This window comes from Phoxinus phoxinus (assembly GCF_949152265.1).
Source record: "Phoxinus phoxinus genome assembly, chromosome: 4".
NCBI lineage: Eukaryota > Metazoa > Chordata > Actinopteri > Cypriniformes > Leuciscidae > Phoxinus > Phoxinus phoxinus.
This window is the reverse complement of record NC_136879.1, coordinates 40944976-40961942: the sequence shown is the minus strand read 5'-3', so window position 1 is coordinate 40961942 and position 16967 is coordinate 40944976. Positions and strand designations below refer to the sequence as shown.

Genomic DNA, 16967 nt, shown 5'->3' with positions numbered 1-16967 from the left:
AATCACAAGTTCAGTATGGCGTACCACAAGGCTCAGTACTAGGACCGCTGCTGTTCACTCTGTACATGCTACCATCAGGAAACATGGAATTAGCTTTCACTGTTATGCCGACGATACTCAGCTGTATATTTCTTCAAAACCTAACGAAACTTACCAATTCACAAAATTAACGGAATGCATCGCTGATATAAAACATTGGATGACTAGTAATTTCCTACTACTAAATTCTGAAAAAAACAAGAGATTCTAATTATTGGACAAAAAACTTCCACACGTAATTACCTAGAATTCTGTCTAACAATTAATGGCTGCTCTGTTAAGTCTTCGTTGTCGGTTAGGAACCTGGGTGTACTCTTTGATACCAATCTTTCATTTGAAAGTCACGTGTCTAGTATCTGTAAAACTGCATTTTTCCATCTTAAAAATATATATAAATTACGTCATATGCTCTCATTGACAAATGCGGAACAATTAGGTAATGCGTTCATGACCTCACGGCTAGATTACTGTAATGCTCTACTGGGTGGTTGCCCTGCACGCTTAACAAACAAACTACAGCTAGTTCAAAACGCAGCAGCTCGAGTTCTTACCAGAACCAGGAAGTTTGACCGTATAAGCCCTGGACCCGACGACAACGCAGTGCTGAAGTGCCAACTAGCCTCTCCCTATGGAGGATCCCTGTACCACTCTACAGATAAAGCATTGTGGAAAATTTGCGTATCTACCCCGTAGTGATAAAATAAACTTCTGTATCAAATTTATAGGCAGGACAAGTAGTTTGTTTAGGCTTGGTTTATAGAGAATTACAAACATGCGCACATATATTCAAACACACATAACTATTGAATTAATTCTTGATGTGCATTCATTGCTTTCTGTTTATGTGGTCGTGGTGTAACATTATACAATCTCAATTCAGTGAGGTAGATTAGATTATGGTAACTTTAGTGTCCAATTAACGTTAAAGCAGGATTAGACTACCGGTAGTTCAATTGGGACATTCAAGTAGCTTGGCTATAGTCTGATTACACTGTATTCAACAGGGGTGGGAGTGCAATGATAAAACGATTAATGATGCATATTTTTTTCAAATCATATACCCCTAAGTATGCTCTTTTTAGATATAATATTGTTTAAACAAAATAAAATATTTAAAAAAAATTCACCATAAAATACTGTGTTTGTTTTCACAGGATCCTCCACACCCAACCCCAGCCATCATCCTAAAGGACTGCGAGAATGGGAGCCCTTTAGCCAGTGGCAGTATTTCCATTAGGATGGATGGAGAGGACATGGTTGAAGATGATGAGGGCATTGACGTTTCCCTGGCTCTACTCGATGTATCAAATCTACAATGTTGCGTACCCAAAGTACCTGAGAGAGACAATGGCGTTTTTGGAGGCTTTTGTTTTTAAAAGGAGTGGACCTGTCCCTATTTGTGTGAAGAGAGTTTATAATTCCTGTAGTACAGTTCTGTCTTCTGCTGTTAAAGGGATAGCTTACAATTAAAGAGATAGCTCACCCAAAAATTAAAAGTGTCATCATTTACTCACCCTCAAATTGTTCCAAACCTGCACGTGATTCTTTCTTCTGTTGAACACAACAAATATTTTGAAGAATGTCAGTAACCAGGCAGTTGATGGTAGCCATTGACTTCAAGTATTTTTTTCTTTCTATTGTAGTCAATGGCTACTATCAACTACCTGGTTACTGACATTCTTCAAAATATCTGTTGTTCAACAGAAGAAAGAATCGCGTGCAGGTTTGGAACAACTTGAGGGTGAGTAAATGATGACAATTTTCATTTTTGGGTGAGCTATCTCTTTAATTGTAAGCGAAACAGAAACCAGGCATTAACCATGTTCTCTCCATCCATCCAACTATCTCTTTAACACTTTCATTTGCACTGTTTTCATTTGGAGTGGACTGTTTATTGTACAGTGGTTTGAGTCTGGTTTCTGCTGGTTTATAGTTTATAGTAGTGCTTCTAATGTTTTTATGTTTTAAATTAAAACGTCTGATTCATTGAAATTAAATATATAATGAAATGTTTGTCTTGATTCATGAAATGAAATGTTCGTCTAATTCATGAATTGTTCATCTGATAAATTAAATATATACATTTGGCACAATGTATGAAGGCCATAAAAATAAAATGGTTTACTATGGGTGTCATAAAGAACCTTTTCATAAATGGTTCTTAAAAGAACCTAATAAAGTGACATGAAGAACTGTTATAGGTTCTTTAAAGAACCCTTGATATGTGTTCTTTGCAGTAATGAAAAAGGTTTGTTATGGCACTAAAGAAAAATAGGTTCTTCATGGAACCTTTCAGTGAAAAGTTCTTTGAGGAACCAATAAAGGTTATTCTATGGTATCGCTGTGAAAAGTGTGAAAAATGTAAATTTCTTGAGTCTCACGGTACTGATCCACTTGTCCAACACGAATGTCGTGTGGTGTCGCGACGCCTCCCCACATTTGTACGTTGATGGGCGTTCTTCTAGTTTACCGCTATGGGCGTGGTTTTGAGCCAGCGGCCAGTCTAGAACAAAGGACACTTCTGTCGCGCTGCACTCCACTATATTCCTATGGGTGACGTCAAGCGACTTTGACGCGCTCGCAAAGAATTCCGGGAAGGCGGCGCTTCATTTGAAAAAATGCTGCGCGTCAAAAAGCTGGCCGATGCCCATCTTTATGCAAATGAATTCCGTTGAACGCGACGCGGCTATCCAATAGAAGCACGCACATGGAGACGGGGGGGAAGTCTCTCGCGGGTCCTTTGTTCTAGATTGGCCGCTGGCTAAAAACCACGCCCATAGCGGTAAACTAGAGGAACGCCCATCAACGTACAAATGTGGGGAGGCGTCGCGACACCACACGACATTCGTGTCGGACAAGTGGATCAGTACCGTCAGCCAGCTTTTTGACACGCGGCATTTTTTTAAATGAAGCGCCGCCTGCCCGTAATGCTTTGCGGGCGCGTCAAAGACGCTTGACGTCACCCATAGGAATAAAGTGGAGTGCGGCGCGACAGAAGTATCGCACGGACAAGTGGATCAGCGCCGGCACACTCACTCAATGCGTGAGTGTTGGCAGCCCTGCAATTGTTTGGCCTTCCAATATCTTAAAATGCACATATGTAGATCTGTGAAACTTTAGTAAGCTCAGATTTGGAACCTCAGTATATCTTATAATTTGAATTTTCATTCAGACCGAGCAGTGGATCGAATTATAGAAAAGTTTTAGAACATTTATTATAGCCTACTGAGTTTATGGATGACAATTTGTCATAACATTCTTTCATATAAATTTCTGAATTTAGAAATAAATTACATATAAAAAAAATCTTTCATGTATACATTGAAATGAAAGTGACAGCTAAATGACAATTAAGAAAGTTACAACTAAAAATGTTTCCATAAAATGAAAGCTTAAGCGTAAGTTCTGCTGGGAAGACTCAATTGTTGCGTCACTCATTATCTTCTCATCTATCCAATCACGTTTAATACTAGAAGTATAAAAGACCCGTGCTTACACTTGTCTGAGTTCGCAGATGCTGACGCTTCACTCACCTCCATCCACCCCACCACCACCACCAAGAAGATTTCTCCCCTCCATCAACGAGATGGGTTCCTCCGTCCAACCTCCCTATCACCATAGGATTTCCCCTTCAACCTCCCCACCACCAGGATGGTCCCTTCCAATACCGCACCAGGGGTCGGCTGCGCCCCCGCCATCTTCAGGCGGGAAATGCTGAATCCGTACCCTCGGATTGCGAGTGACGGACGGGGCCTACGCCAAAGAACTTATTGCATGTGGCTTGCTGGGCTGTTAATAAATGCGTATAATTATCGAGTATCTATTCTCCGAGTCTTTCTGGTAGAACTAATGTTTTTTTCACTTTACATTTGCTTTATATAAATCTCATTATTTATTTGAAGTATTGGATGTGTAGAATCTTTACTCACAAAATCACACATTGTCAGTGAAATGATCATTTTATTTGTTATTTTGCCGAGCTTAAATACAACATTTATGGTGCAGAGAAATGTGTACTTTTAAATAAATCTGTTTATGAACTGACAGGTTTTATGTAACAAAAGCTTTAAAAAAATTAAATTGAAGAATTTGCTTCATATATTGAAAAATATTTTTTTCTTACATTTGTTTCTAGTCTCTTTTAATTTAGGTATTTCTTTGAGTAAGCGTTCAATCAAATAGTTCAATAATTTTCTTGTTCTCCAACATAAAAAACAAATCTTGTGGCATTCACAGAAACATTAGTTTATTAGTTAACTAACTACACATTTACTTCATGTGAATCTCATAAAACATTTGCTCACTGAGACAGAACAATGCTTTCTAATATGATTCACTAGATTACATGATTGGCTGAAACTCTTCTCACACTGAGTACAGTCGTACGGTTTCTCTCCAGTATGAAGTCGCTCGTGTGATTTCAGATGTGCAGACTGAGAGAAACTCTTGTCACAATATGAGCACTTGTAAGGTTTTTCTCCAGTATGAATTCTTTGGTGCAGTTTCAGATGATCCTCTCTAGTAAAGCTCTTCCCACAGTCACAACACACATGATTTCTCACTTCATCGTGTATTTTCTGGTGCCGTTTAAAACTGTTCAGTTCTGAAAAACTCTTTCCACAGAGAGAACACACATAAGGCTTCTCGTCCCAATGAACTTTCAGGTGTTTTTTTAGATTTGATGACGAAATAAAGTCTTTACCACACTGATCACAGCTAAATGGCTTTTCTCCAGAGTGAACGCGCAGATGATACTTGAGTCCGGATGAAGATGTGAAACTCTTTCCACACTGAGTGCATGTATACGGTTTCTCTCCAGTGTGAATTCTCATGTGTGTGTTAAGGTTTTTTTTTTTTTGGAAACTTTTTCCACACTGAGTGCAGGTGTGCAGCTTTTTTGCTTTTGTTCTTTGAGTTTTAAAGTTACGATGTTCCTCCTCTTTATTCAGTTCTTGTCTTTGCTCTTTCACGCTCACCTGGTCTAAAAGACACAGAAATACAGTTAGAATCAGTTCAAGTAAATCCTGATTTAAAGAGATAGTTCACCTGAAAATAAAAAAAGCCTGTCATCATTACTCATCCTCAAGTTGTCCCAAACTTGTATGATTTTGTTTGTTCTGTTGAACACAAAGGAAGATATTTGGAAAAATGTTTGTAACCAAGCAGATCTCACCACCCATTGACTACCATAGTAAGAAAAATAATTACATTAATTCATTGGTTACAAACATTCTTCCAACTTGACATAGTTTTTCTCCATCACTTAATAGCAGAAAGCAACAGAGATCAAGTACCAGATCTTCCACGTTTTGTTCTGTCATTCACTTGTTAAAATAGTTAAAATATGTTTGACATCTGCTAGGTTATGATCATTCAGATGTACGTATATCTCCATCATTTATCATCCATATACTGGTTATTAATTCACATCTACCAAAGCAGTCAACAATGAAGAATCAAGAATGGACACCAACCTATTTGTTCCTCAGTATCTTCATGTTTTATTCTGGATGGTTCTGGATCACTCATGTCTTCAATCTCCTCTTTAATAAACTCCATCTTTAACAGTCACACAGATTTCAGCTGCTACTCCTGGAGTTTGTCCTTCTCTTGTAGGATGATGGGAATATTCCCAGTATTTATTGGTGAATTGTTGTGGGAGGAGCTTCACTGCAGGTGTGAACTGTGATCACTGTGTTTTTATCCGGAGCCATCATGTTTAACTGCTGCTGAAAAGCCTCTTTGTCTCCAAAAGTTCCCTGTTTTCAGCTCATTCATTATGGTGATGTCTGAGATCTTCTGTAAATTGGCACATTAAGCTCATTTTATTGGTGTCAAGAGGCCGAAACAAACTACAGCATCATCACCTTTAACTTCAGTTCTTGTCTTTGCTCTTTCACCTCCATCTGGCCTGAAATATACATATTAAAACATATTAAGTTGTTAGAATGAGTTCGAGGATAAATGTAAATGAAGAGCCAATTTTATATGTCAATAATGTTTAAATTATTATTGTTTGCTTAGAGTGGATTTAGCAGGTAATAACTGAAAGTTAATGTTTGTAACTTTGTTTGTAACTTTTTTTAGAGGCAATTCTGACATTTCCTGTATTTATATTTTTCAGTATAATTTCCTTTGTTTTTTTAATGTATAATATCTGTTCTGTTTCTTTAATGGTTACGCACACTTTTTGTGACGGAAGATTGAACTTGAACTGGTTTGCGCAAAACTTGTGTTCAAACGATTCAGGTAACACAAGATAAAGGTTTAATATCATAGGATACAGGATCCAACAGGAATTTTGTATATTTTTGTGTGTTTGATTAAACTTGCATTTGACTTCTGTGACGAGTAAGAACTCATTTGTTTCTGGACAATAACAAACTATCGCGGCTGAGATTCTACTATGGCATTTGGATTACGCGCTCTACAAATTTAAATATGGGACTTTGGTGAACTTTCACAGTCTTTTTGGACGTTTTGGGGATATTATTGGACATTGGATATTATTGAACTTTACTGCGTCATGAACCCGCCATGTTTGCGCCTTCACTCAGCATCGCAAGAGGGCGATCTCATCTGCTTTCATGAGGAACGCAATGCGCGCTTTGAACACGGACATTGATTACTATGTAAACAGAGGAATTGAATGCGACTACTAAAATAGTGCCGAAGATGACTGTTAAAGCACAAGAGGAACGCCTTAACCAGTTAATGGGAACTATAAAAGCCAAGCTGGGACATTTAACAAGACAAATGAGAGAAATATAATCTTTGCTTGAGGACTCTGGTAATGCTGACACTGTGTAATGCATAAATGGTGAGTTTGCACAGTCCTTTATTTCATTTTTAAGACATTAATAATGCAACCAGAGAACTTTTGGCAGATGATGAGGCATATTTGGATCAGTTACACTGGTTTGAACCAAAGTCTCAAGCAGTTAAGTACTTTGTAGACAAGGTCAATGACTGGATTGAAAGAGTTAAACTCCAATACAAAGAGGCAGAGCAATGTGATGTAGAGGTTGAATGTACTGACAGTGCCTCAATGGTTATTTCTTCTTCACAACTGCCTCTCTTTGGTAAAAAATCTAGTAGTCAAGTGGCCTCAGGTGTTTCATCTACAGCTTCTTCTAGGCTGAATTTTGAAACTGAAAGGGCAGAGCTGTTGGCGCGAGCTAATTCTTTGAAGCAGAAACAAGAGCTTGAGAGGGAGGAAGCTGAGCTCAAAGCAAAGCAAAGCAAACTGCTATTGCTGCAGCTGAAGCCAAACTTCAGCTTGTGTCCATGTATGAACCAGCTCGTTCCACTTTTGGCAATATTCAAGATAACAAAAGGGCACAAGACAATCTCAAATTCAAACCAAACAAATCAAGTAGCTTTCAGGTCAAAGAAAGGAAAACCACATTTGCTTGCAACAAGTGTGACACCTATTCCAGAACTCAAAAAACAAAGAACAAAGGAAAAGGATGGAACAAAAGCAAGCCATTGAACCCTCTGCTTTTACTGTAATAAAGACCATGGATTGGATGTTTGCAAAGTTCTGAAGCCACGGAAAGAAAAACTTGACTTTCTGAAATCTAAGGGCTATAATCTTGTGCTATGGTTGCTTATTACCAGGTCACATGAGTAAAGCTTGTGTGCAAAGACTTACTTGTCAAAAGTGCTCACTAAAGCATCCAACCATACTTCATCTCCCAGACAAGCCAGTGCTTCCAGGGTCTCAAAACCGAGACAGCTCCATTACTGTCACAGATTCATGTAACGTAACCAGTGAAACTTGTGGTTGTACTGGGGCTGGTAATTTAGTGTGGCCATTGTACCAGTTAGAGTTAAGTAAAAAAAAAAAAAAGTGATCATGAGGTTACGACCTACGCCTTCTTGGATCCAGGAAGTTCTGCATCATTTTGCACAGAACAGCTAATGAAGAATTTAAAGCTAACTGGTAGGAAAACAAACATCCTGCTTTGTACCATTGGACAGGAAAGGTCTGCAAGTACACGTTTTCCCCAAACTGGAAATAAGCGAACTGAATGAGAACAATATTGTTGATCTCCCTCAGGTGTTCTCACAAAAAGAGATTCCAGTTAAAAAAGAAAACTTACAGCAACAGAAGGATGTTAAGAAATTGAAAGGAGGTACATCTTCCTCAGATTGATGCAGGTATTGGCTTACTAATTGGAAAAAATGTACCCAAGATTCTTGAGCCATGGCAAGTCATCAGAGAAGATGGACCTTATGCTGTCAAGACCATCCTGGGCTGGATTGTAAATGGACCTTTGGAAAGAGAGGACATCCAAACTAACAGAAACACAGGATGGCCACAGGTGACGCAAACAGGATTTTAGTGGTAAGCCTGGAGAACTTAATTCAACAGCAAATAAGTAATGATTTTCCTGAATGTAAACAAGCTGAAAACAACGTTAGAAATTGCTGACTGAAAAAAAATACTTAACGTCATGACGTACAGTCATAATCAACCAAAAAAAAAAAAAAAAAATGGCTGAAATCGCGTTCGGAGGCAGGGTGGTTTGCTGACCAGAGGTGAGGGGGCACAGTGACCAAGGTGGCCGGACCGACCCTGAATTAGCAGCAAAAGATGGACAATTTGATCTCTAAAGTTTGTTTCACACTATAAACCGTTTTGATTTGGAGTGAGAGATACAGGGGGAGTGGCTTTATTGTATCAGATTCATGTCACTGCACTGATTGGTCCAGTTTTGGTCAGTGATCTCTAACCCAGAATAAAACTTGCTCCGGAGGACAGGTTAGCTGTTTAGCGCAAGTTACCATGGTGATGAACGCAACTAAAAACCAATCCACTTTATTGAGCCTGAAAAGCCAGAGTTTGCTCAAACTAATCTCGAACTTTACCTGTTAGCAACTGAAACCGGCTTTGTGCAACAGGCCACAGGACGTTTTTATTGTTTTACTAAGAACTGCCTTACACTGACAGCTAAATGACAAGTCAGAAATGTACAACTCAAAAACAACTTCCACAAAACTAACGTCACAGAACTAAAGGATATTTCACTATACATTTGCTTTATCTGTGTTACGTTATAATTAAGAAAACTGGGTGAGGACTCAAATGCAGAAAGAATAAAGATTTATTGTAAAAAAGGAAAACAAAGTAAAACAAAAACCCACAAGGGGGAAAAACAGAACCACAACTTCAAAAACAAACATACCAGAGAGTCACGGGAAAAGCAGGAGACGTATACAAGACAACGATCCGACACAGACTGCAAACATAAAGGAACTTATAAAAGGGACAAATCAGGCAGGTGATGAGGGAACAACAGGTTGGGCAAATTAAACCAATCATGAGATAACAAGGAGGGTTGGGATCGAGACAGAGACAGGAACACAAAAACCCACATGTGCTACACGAGTCAGGACAGGCATGTGACAATCTGAATCTCATTTATTTTAATTATTGGATCTGTAGAAACCTTTTACTCACAAAATCACACATTGTCAGTGAAATTGTCATTTTATTTGTTGTTCACGAGTTCACACTTACATATAATTTGAGGGGGTAAAGTTTAATGTGTATTTGGCGTGCTGTCCAGGGGGGTGGGGGGGGGGGGGGGACGGACAACCCCCATTGTTACTTTGTGAAGTCTTGTTTTGCCCTGCTGACATTACAGAGAGTTATTCCCTGTCTCTAGTTATTATCTGTCCCTTTGATCCCCGTCTGGACTCTGTTCTGTGAACCTTGCTTTCTGCCTCAACCTTCGTCTGTGTTTCGTTACGAGTTTTGGATTGTCCCTTAAACTATGTATGCTTCCCTCTGCTTTATTACTTGTGTGAATGAAATACTGCAAATGGATCTCCAAGCCTCTGACTCACCCTTACAGAAGACTTCGCCAACAAAGGATCCAGCAGATTTTCACCGCCTAGCCCACGAAGTTTCATCGCAAGCATCGGAGCTGGTCACACATCGCCAGCAACTGGTTAAACTGACTAATCTCACTGAGGAACTGGTAAAATCCGTTCAAGCACTCATCCCAGCAATCATGGCCGCTAATCAAGCTCTTGCACTTGCCGCGCCAGCTCTTCCTCAGCCTGTTGTGAGTACCTCTTCCAACAATCTCAGAATGTCACACCCCGAAAAATTCAATGGATCACCTATCACTTGTAAAGGTTTCCTGATGCAGTGTGAGATTTATTTTAACCAGTCACGGGAGCACACCACCGACGACAGCCGTATCTCCTTTGTGTGTTCGCTCCTCACTGGAAAAGCGCTGGAGTGGGCAACAGCGATGTGGTCAGGAGGCCGGCTCTCTACTTTCTCTTATGATGTGTTTGTTAAGCACTTCAGAGAGGTGTTCGAACATCCAGCGGATGGAAGGGATCCGGGGGAACTTCTTCTTTCGTTACGCCAAGGAAGCTCTACCGCGTCTGACTACACTCTCACTTTTCGGACACTCGCTGCTCAGACGAACTGGACCGAGGAACCTCTCAAGCTCCTGTACCGAAAGGGTCTCATCTCGTAGCTTCAGGGAGAGCTAGCCTGCCGCGATGATGGAAAGACTTTAAATCAGATCATGGATCTCGCCATTCGTCTCGACCACCTCATCCGGGCTCGTCGCTCATCGTACAAAACTAACCTCTTTGTTAATCCCTCTGTCAGCACAGAACCCGAGCCTATGCAGATCGGCTTCACACACATCTCTTCAGCCGAGCGTGAGAGGAGGAGGCGGAATAACCTATGCATGTATTGCGCTGAACCTGGTCATTTGAGAGCTTCCTGTCCAGTGAGACCTTCTAGGAGATCCACATCCACAGATTCTGTTGCGGTGAGTCCTCATGTTTCCACTTTAAATTCACTTGTGTTGGAGATTACCTTGCATTCTAATGAAGAGAGTGTTAACACTACCGCTTTAATTGATTCAGGAGCGGCAGGGAGTTTTTTGCTAAAACTCATCGTCTTTCTCTTGTTCCTTGTGAGCATCATATGGCTGTGGCAGCACTGGACGGGCGCCCCCTGGGGACAGGAAGAGTGCAGTACATCACGCAACCCCTCACTCTTAACATCGGTTCGCAGCACACAGAAACTATACAGCTTTACACCATTAATTCACCTCTACACCCTGTAATTCTAGGATTTCCCTGGTTGGAGAATCACAACCCACAGATTTCCTGGTCAGAGAGAGGGATTTCCCAGTGGTCTTCCTTTTGTCAGAAAAACTGCACACCCGCTGTCCAAGGTCCAAGGCCCCTTTATCATGATTTAAGCCTGGCATTCAGCGAGAGAGAAGCTGATCTACTACCTCCTCATCGAGCTGGCGACTGTGCCATTGAGCTCTTACCTGGGGCAGTACCACCTCGCGGGAGAGTTTACCCGCTATCTCAGCCTGAGACGGAGTCCATGAAAACTTACATCGACGAGCAACTGTCCAAGGGCTTCATCACTACCTCCACTTCCCTGGCTTCAGCTGGATTCTTTTTTGTAAAAAAAAAAGGACGGTGGTCTCCGGCCTTGCATTGACTTTCGGGGTCTAAATGAGGTGACAGTTAAATATCGCTATCCTCTGCCTTTAGTTCCTGCTGCCTTGGAGATGCTTCGCACAGCTCGGTTCTTCTGTCCCTTTATCTGGACTGTCTCCCCCATTGTTACTTTGCGAAGTCTTGTTTTTCCCTGCTGACATTACAGAACGTTATTCCCTGTCTCCAGTTATTATCTGTCTCTTTGATCCCCGCCTGGACTCTGTTCTGTGAACCTTGCTGCCTGCCTCGACCTTCGCCTGTGTTTCGTTACGAGTTTTGGATTGTCCCTTAAACTATGTCTGCTTCCCTCTGCTTTATTACTTGTGTGAATAAAATACTGCAAATGGATCTCCAAGCCTCTGACTCACCCTTACAGTTCCGAGCTCGGAGTTCAGAGTTTATGTAATAGCAGGCTTTATGGAACTACAACAAAAGTAAAAAACAAACAAAAAAACTGATCAAATTCAGGGAATTGTTTCATATAATAACAAATAACTGATTGTTGTTGTTTTTCTACATTTGTTTTTTACATCTTTGGACCGAGCCGCACAGAAATGACCAAACAGATTTTTGAAAGTTGCCACTGTTCCCAAGATATTCCTCTCTGAAGTTGACTTAGCCTGTGTTTGTTGCCTTATGCTAGTTAGCTTAGCATAATAATTGGTTAGCATGCTAACCAGATGCCATTCTTTCTAATGTGGCTCTTCAGCTATCAGGATAACCATAAGACTAATTGGCATTAAGCTAGCTTAGCATGCTAATCTCGTTAACATGATTTTGTGTGCTTATTCTTACACTGAAGCCTATCCTCTGCAGCTTTGAAATTTACGTCCTCTGAGTGGCACAATTTGATAAACCACGTGTCTCGAAAGTATACACATGTATACGGCATGTATTCGGTTTCGAATCCCGTGTGACACATGCCCAGACCGCAAGAGGTACTGTGGCCTTAAGTGGTGGAAAAGTTGTTTCAGTTCTGCACATGATGTGCATCTGAGAAAGGATCTCCATAAATATAAAATGCAGCAAATTTATATAAAAAAATCTTCATTTTGAGTACATTTTCATAACTCTCTGTAAAATTAAGCAAACCACAGTGTATGAGTATAAAGCAAATGCTGAGTAAAGCAAAAGGCTATAACTTTGAATATTGTTTAATCAAATCCGATGTGTAGCAAAGCATTAAACCATGTGAATTGTGGAATGTTCAAAAGATTCCTAGTAAAAAATAAATTAAAAATCATGTAGCCTATCCAAACCAGCCAAACATCCAGAAGGGCTTGGCCCCGGAAAGGCTGCTTGCAGCTTTAATAATTATTGGATCTGTAGAAACCTTTTACTCAAAAAATCACACATTGTCAGTGAAATTGTAATTTTATTTGTTGTTATTGTACAGAGTTATTGTACAGATGTACGTCGTTATTGTGTATACATCTGTTTATGTAATAACAGGCTTTATGTAACTACAAGAAAAGTAAAAAAAAAAAAAACTGATCAAATTCAGTGAATTGTTTCATATATTAACAAATAACTGTTTTTTTTCTTCTACATTTGTTTGCAGTCTCTTTTAATTTTGGTATTTCTTTGAGTAAGCGTTTAATTATTTAATTCATTAATTGAAATAATTTTCTTTCTTGTTCTCGAACATATTAAACACAAATCTTGTGGCATTCACAGCAACACTAGTTTATTAGTTAACTAACTACACATTTACTTTATGTGAACCAAACAAACCGTTGCTCACTGTGATGCAGAACAATGCTTTCTAACATGAGTCCCTAGATTACATGATTGTGTGAAACTCTTTCCACACTGAGTACAGTGATACGGCTTCTCTCCAGTATGAACTCGCTTGTGTGATTTCAGAGATCCAGAATGAGTGAAACTCTTGTCACAATATGAGCACTTGTAAGGTTTTTCTCCAGTATGAACTCGCTTGTGTGATTTCAGAGATCCAGAATCAGTAAAACTCTTTCCACACTGAGTACAGTGATACGGTTTCTCTCCAGTGTGAAGTCGCTCGTGTGATTTCAGATGTCCAGAATGAGCGAAACTCTTGTCACAATATGAGCACTTGTAAGGTTTTTCTCCAGCATGAATTCGTTGATGCAGTTTCAGATCACCAGCTCTAGTAAAGCTCTTCCCACAGTCAAAGCACATATAATCTCTCACTTCATTATGTGTTTTCTGGTGCAGTTTAAATTGATCCAGCCTTGAAAAACTCTTTCCACAGAGAGAACACACATAAGGCTTCTCGTCTGAATGAACTTTCAAGTGTTGTTTTAGACTTGATGATGAAATAAAATCTTTACCACACTGATCACAGTTAAATGGCTTTTCTCCAGAGTGAATGCGCAGATGAACACGGAGACCTGATGCATGAGAAAAACTCTTTCCACACTGAGGGCATGTATACGGTTTCTCTCCAGTGTGAACTCGCTCATGTGTTTTCTGAGATCTAGAATCAGTGAAACTCTTTCCACACTGAGTGCATTCGTACGGCTTCTCTCCAGTATGAAGTCGCTCGTGTGATTTCAGGTTTCCAAACCGAGAGAAACTCTTGTCACAATATGAACACTTGTAAGGTTTTTCTCCAGTATGAATTTGTTGATGCTGTTTCAGATCACCAGCTCTAGTAAAGCTCTTCCCACAGTCAAAGCACATATGATCTCTCACTTCATTGTGTGTTTTCTGGTGCAGTTTAAAACTGTCCAGCCTTGAAAAACTCTTTCCACAGAGAGAACACACATAAGGCTTCTCGCCTGAATGAACTTTCAGGTGTTGTTTTAGATCTGATGAAGAAATAAAATCTTTACCACACTGATCACAGTTAAATAGTTTTTCTCCAGAGTGACGGAGCAGATGACGACGGAGATGTGATGCTTGAGTAAAACTCTTTCCACACTGAGTGCATGTATACGGTTTCTCTCCAGAGTGAATTCTCATGTGTGTGTTAAGGGTTCCTTTCCGTGTGAAACTCTTTCCACACTGAGTGCAGGTGGGCAGCTTTTTGGCTTTTGTTCTTTGAATTGTAAAGTTACGATGTTCCTCCTCCTCTTCATTCAGTTCTTGTCTTTGCTCTTTCACTCTCACCTGGTCTAAAATACACAGAAATACAGTTAGAAAATTAGTTCAAGTGAACCCTGATTTAAAAGCAGAAAGCAACAGAGATCAGATCTTTCACTTTTTGTTCTGTCATTCACTTGTTAATATAGTAAAAATATGTTTGACAACTGCTATACAACGTTATGATCATTTGGATGTATTTCTCTATCATGTATCATCCATATACTGCTTATTAATTCACATCTACCAAAGCAGTCAACAATGAAGAATTAAGAATGGACACCAACCTATTTGTTCCTCAGTATCTTCATGTTTTATTCTGGATGGTTCTGGATCACTCATGTCTTCAATCTCCTCTTTAATAAACTCCATCTTTAACAGTCACACAGATTTCAGCTGCTACTCCTGGAGTTTGTCCTTCTCTTGTAGGATGATGGGAATATTCCCAGTATTTATTGGTGAATTGTTGTGGGAGGGGCTTCACTGCAGGTGTGAACTGTGATCACTGTGTTTTTACCCAATCTCCATGTAAAAAGTACAGAGCCATCATGTTTAACTGCTGCTGAAAAGCCTCTTTGTCTCCAAAAGTTCCCTGTTTTCAGCTCATTCATTATGGAGATGTCTGAGATCTTCTGTAAATTGGCACATTAAGCTCATTTTATTGGTGTCAAGAGGCAGAAACAAACTACAGCATCATCACCTTTAAATTCAGTTCTTGTCTTTGCTCTTTCACCTCCATCTAGTCTGACATATACATATTAAAACATATTAAGTTGTTAGAATGAGTTCAAGGAGGACAAATGTAAATGAAGAGCCAATTTTATGTCAATATTGTGTAAATTATTATTGTTTGCTTAGAGTGGATTTAGCAGGTAATAACTGAAAGTATAATGTTTGTAACTTTGTTTGTAACTTTCTTTGAGAGGCAATTCTGACATTTCCTCTATTTATATTTTTTAGTGTAATTTCCTATGTTTTTTTAATGTATAAATCTGTTCTGTTTCTTTAATGGTTACGCACACATTTTGTGACGGAAGATTGAACTTGAACTGGTTTGCGCAAAACTTGTGTTCAAACGATTCAGGTAACACAAGATAAAGGTTTAATATCATAGGATACAGGATCCAACACAAATTTTGTATATTTTTATATGTTTGATTAAATTTGCATTTGACTTCTGTGACGAGTAAGAACCCATTTGTTTCTGGACAATAACAAACTATTGTGGCTGAGATTCTACGATGGCATTTGGATTACACGCTCTACGAATTTAAATATTGGACTTTGGTGAACTTTCACAGTCTTTTTGGACGTTTTGGGGATATTATTGGACTTTGGATATTATTGAATTTTGCTGCGTCATGAACCTGCCATGTTTGCGCCTCCACTCAGTATCGCAAGAGGGCGATCTCATCTGCTTTCGTGAGGAACGGAAGGATTTTAGTGGTAAGCCTGGAGAACTTAATTCAACAGCAAATAAGTAATGATTTTCCTGAATGTAAACAAGCAAAAAACAACGTTAGAAGTTGCTGACTGAAAAAAAATACTGAACGTCATGACGTACAGTCATAATCAACCAACTACATACAAGCTGCTAGTAATGTAATTTAGTTAATCGCCTGTCGCGAGTGAAAAGTTGCAAAGCTGATTTAATCATGGTAAAACTAAATTAATTTACAAAATAGTTTTTAAATTATTATTATATATATATATGTAGTTAATTATAATATGTCAGGAATAAGAGGGCACAGTCTCAGCGGCTGAAATCGCGTTCAGAGGCAGGGTGGTGTGCTGACCAGAGGTGAGGGGGCACAGTGACCAAGGTGGCCGGGCCGACCCTGAATTAGCAGCAAAAGATGCACAATTTGGTCTCTAAAGTTTGATTCACACTATAAACCGTTTTGATTTGGAGTGAGAGATACAGGGGGAGTGGCTTTATTGTATCAGATTCATGTCACTGCACTGATTGGTCCAGTTTTGGTCAGCGATCTCTAACCCAGAATAAAACCTGCTCCGGAGGACAGGTTAGCCGTGTAGCGCAAGTTACCATGGTGATGAACACAACTAAAAACCAATCCACTTTATTGAGCCTGAAAAAGCCAGAGTTTGCTCAAACTAATCTCGAACTTTACCTGTTAGCAACTGAAACCGGCTTTGTGCAACAGGCCACAGGACGTTTTTATTGTTTTACTAAGAACTGCCTTACACTGACAGCTAAATGACAAGTCAGAAAGTTACAACTCAAAAACAACTTCCACAAAACTAACGTCACAGAACTAAAGGATATTTCACTATACGTTTGCTTTATCTGAATCTCATTTATTTTAATTATTGGATCTGTAGAAACCTTTTACTCACAAAATCAC

General features: G+C 39.5%; 3 protein-coding genes across 2 annotated transcripts in view; all 3 read right to left on the bottom strand.

Moving 5' to 3' along the window:
• Positions 1-5724, bottom strand: part of LOC306997097 (uncharacterized protein) — a 44988-nt gene extending 39264 nt beyond the window's left edge. Inside the window, exon 1 of the mRNA XM_079610178.1 lies at positions 5514-5724. Coding sequence (XP_079466304.1) covers positions 5514-5598 — 85 coding nt within the window. The 5' untranslated portion in view covers positions 5599-5724. The remainder of the gene's footprint in view (positions 1-5513) is intronic.
• LOC306997088 (uncharacterized protein) overlaps positions 1-16967 on the bottom strand; it is an 82821-nt gene that overhangs the window by 27451 nt on the left and 38403 nt on the right.
• Positions 13131-14457, bottom strand: LOC306997117 (uncharacterized protein). The gene has a single exon (XM_079610231.1). It carries the CDS (start codon positions 14197-14199, stop codon positions 13276-13278), a length of 924 nt encoding a protein of 307 aa, XP_079466357.1. The 5' UTR covers positions 14200-14457; the 3' UTR covers positions 13131-13275.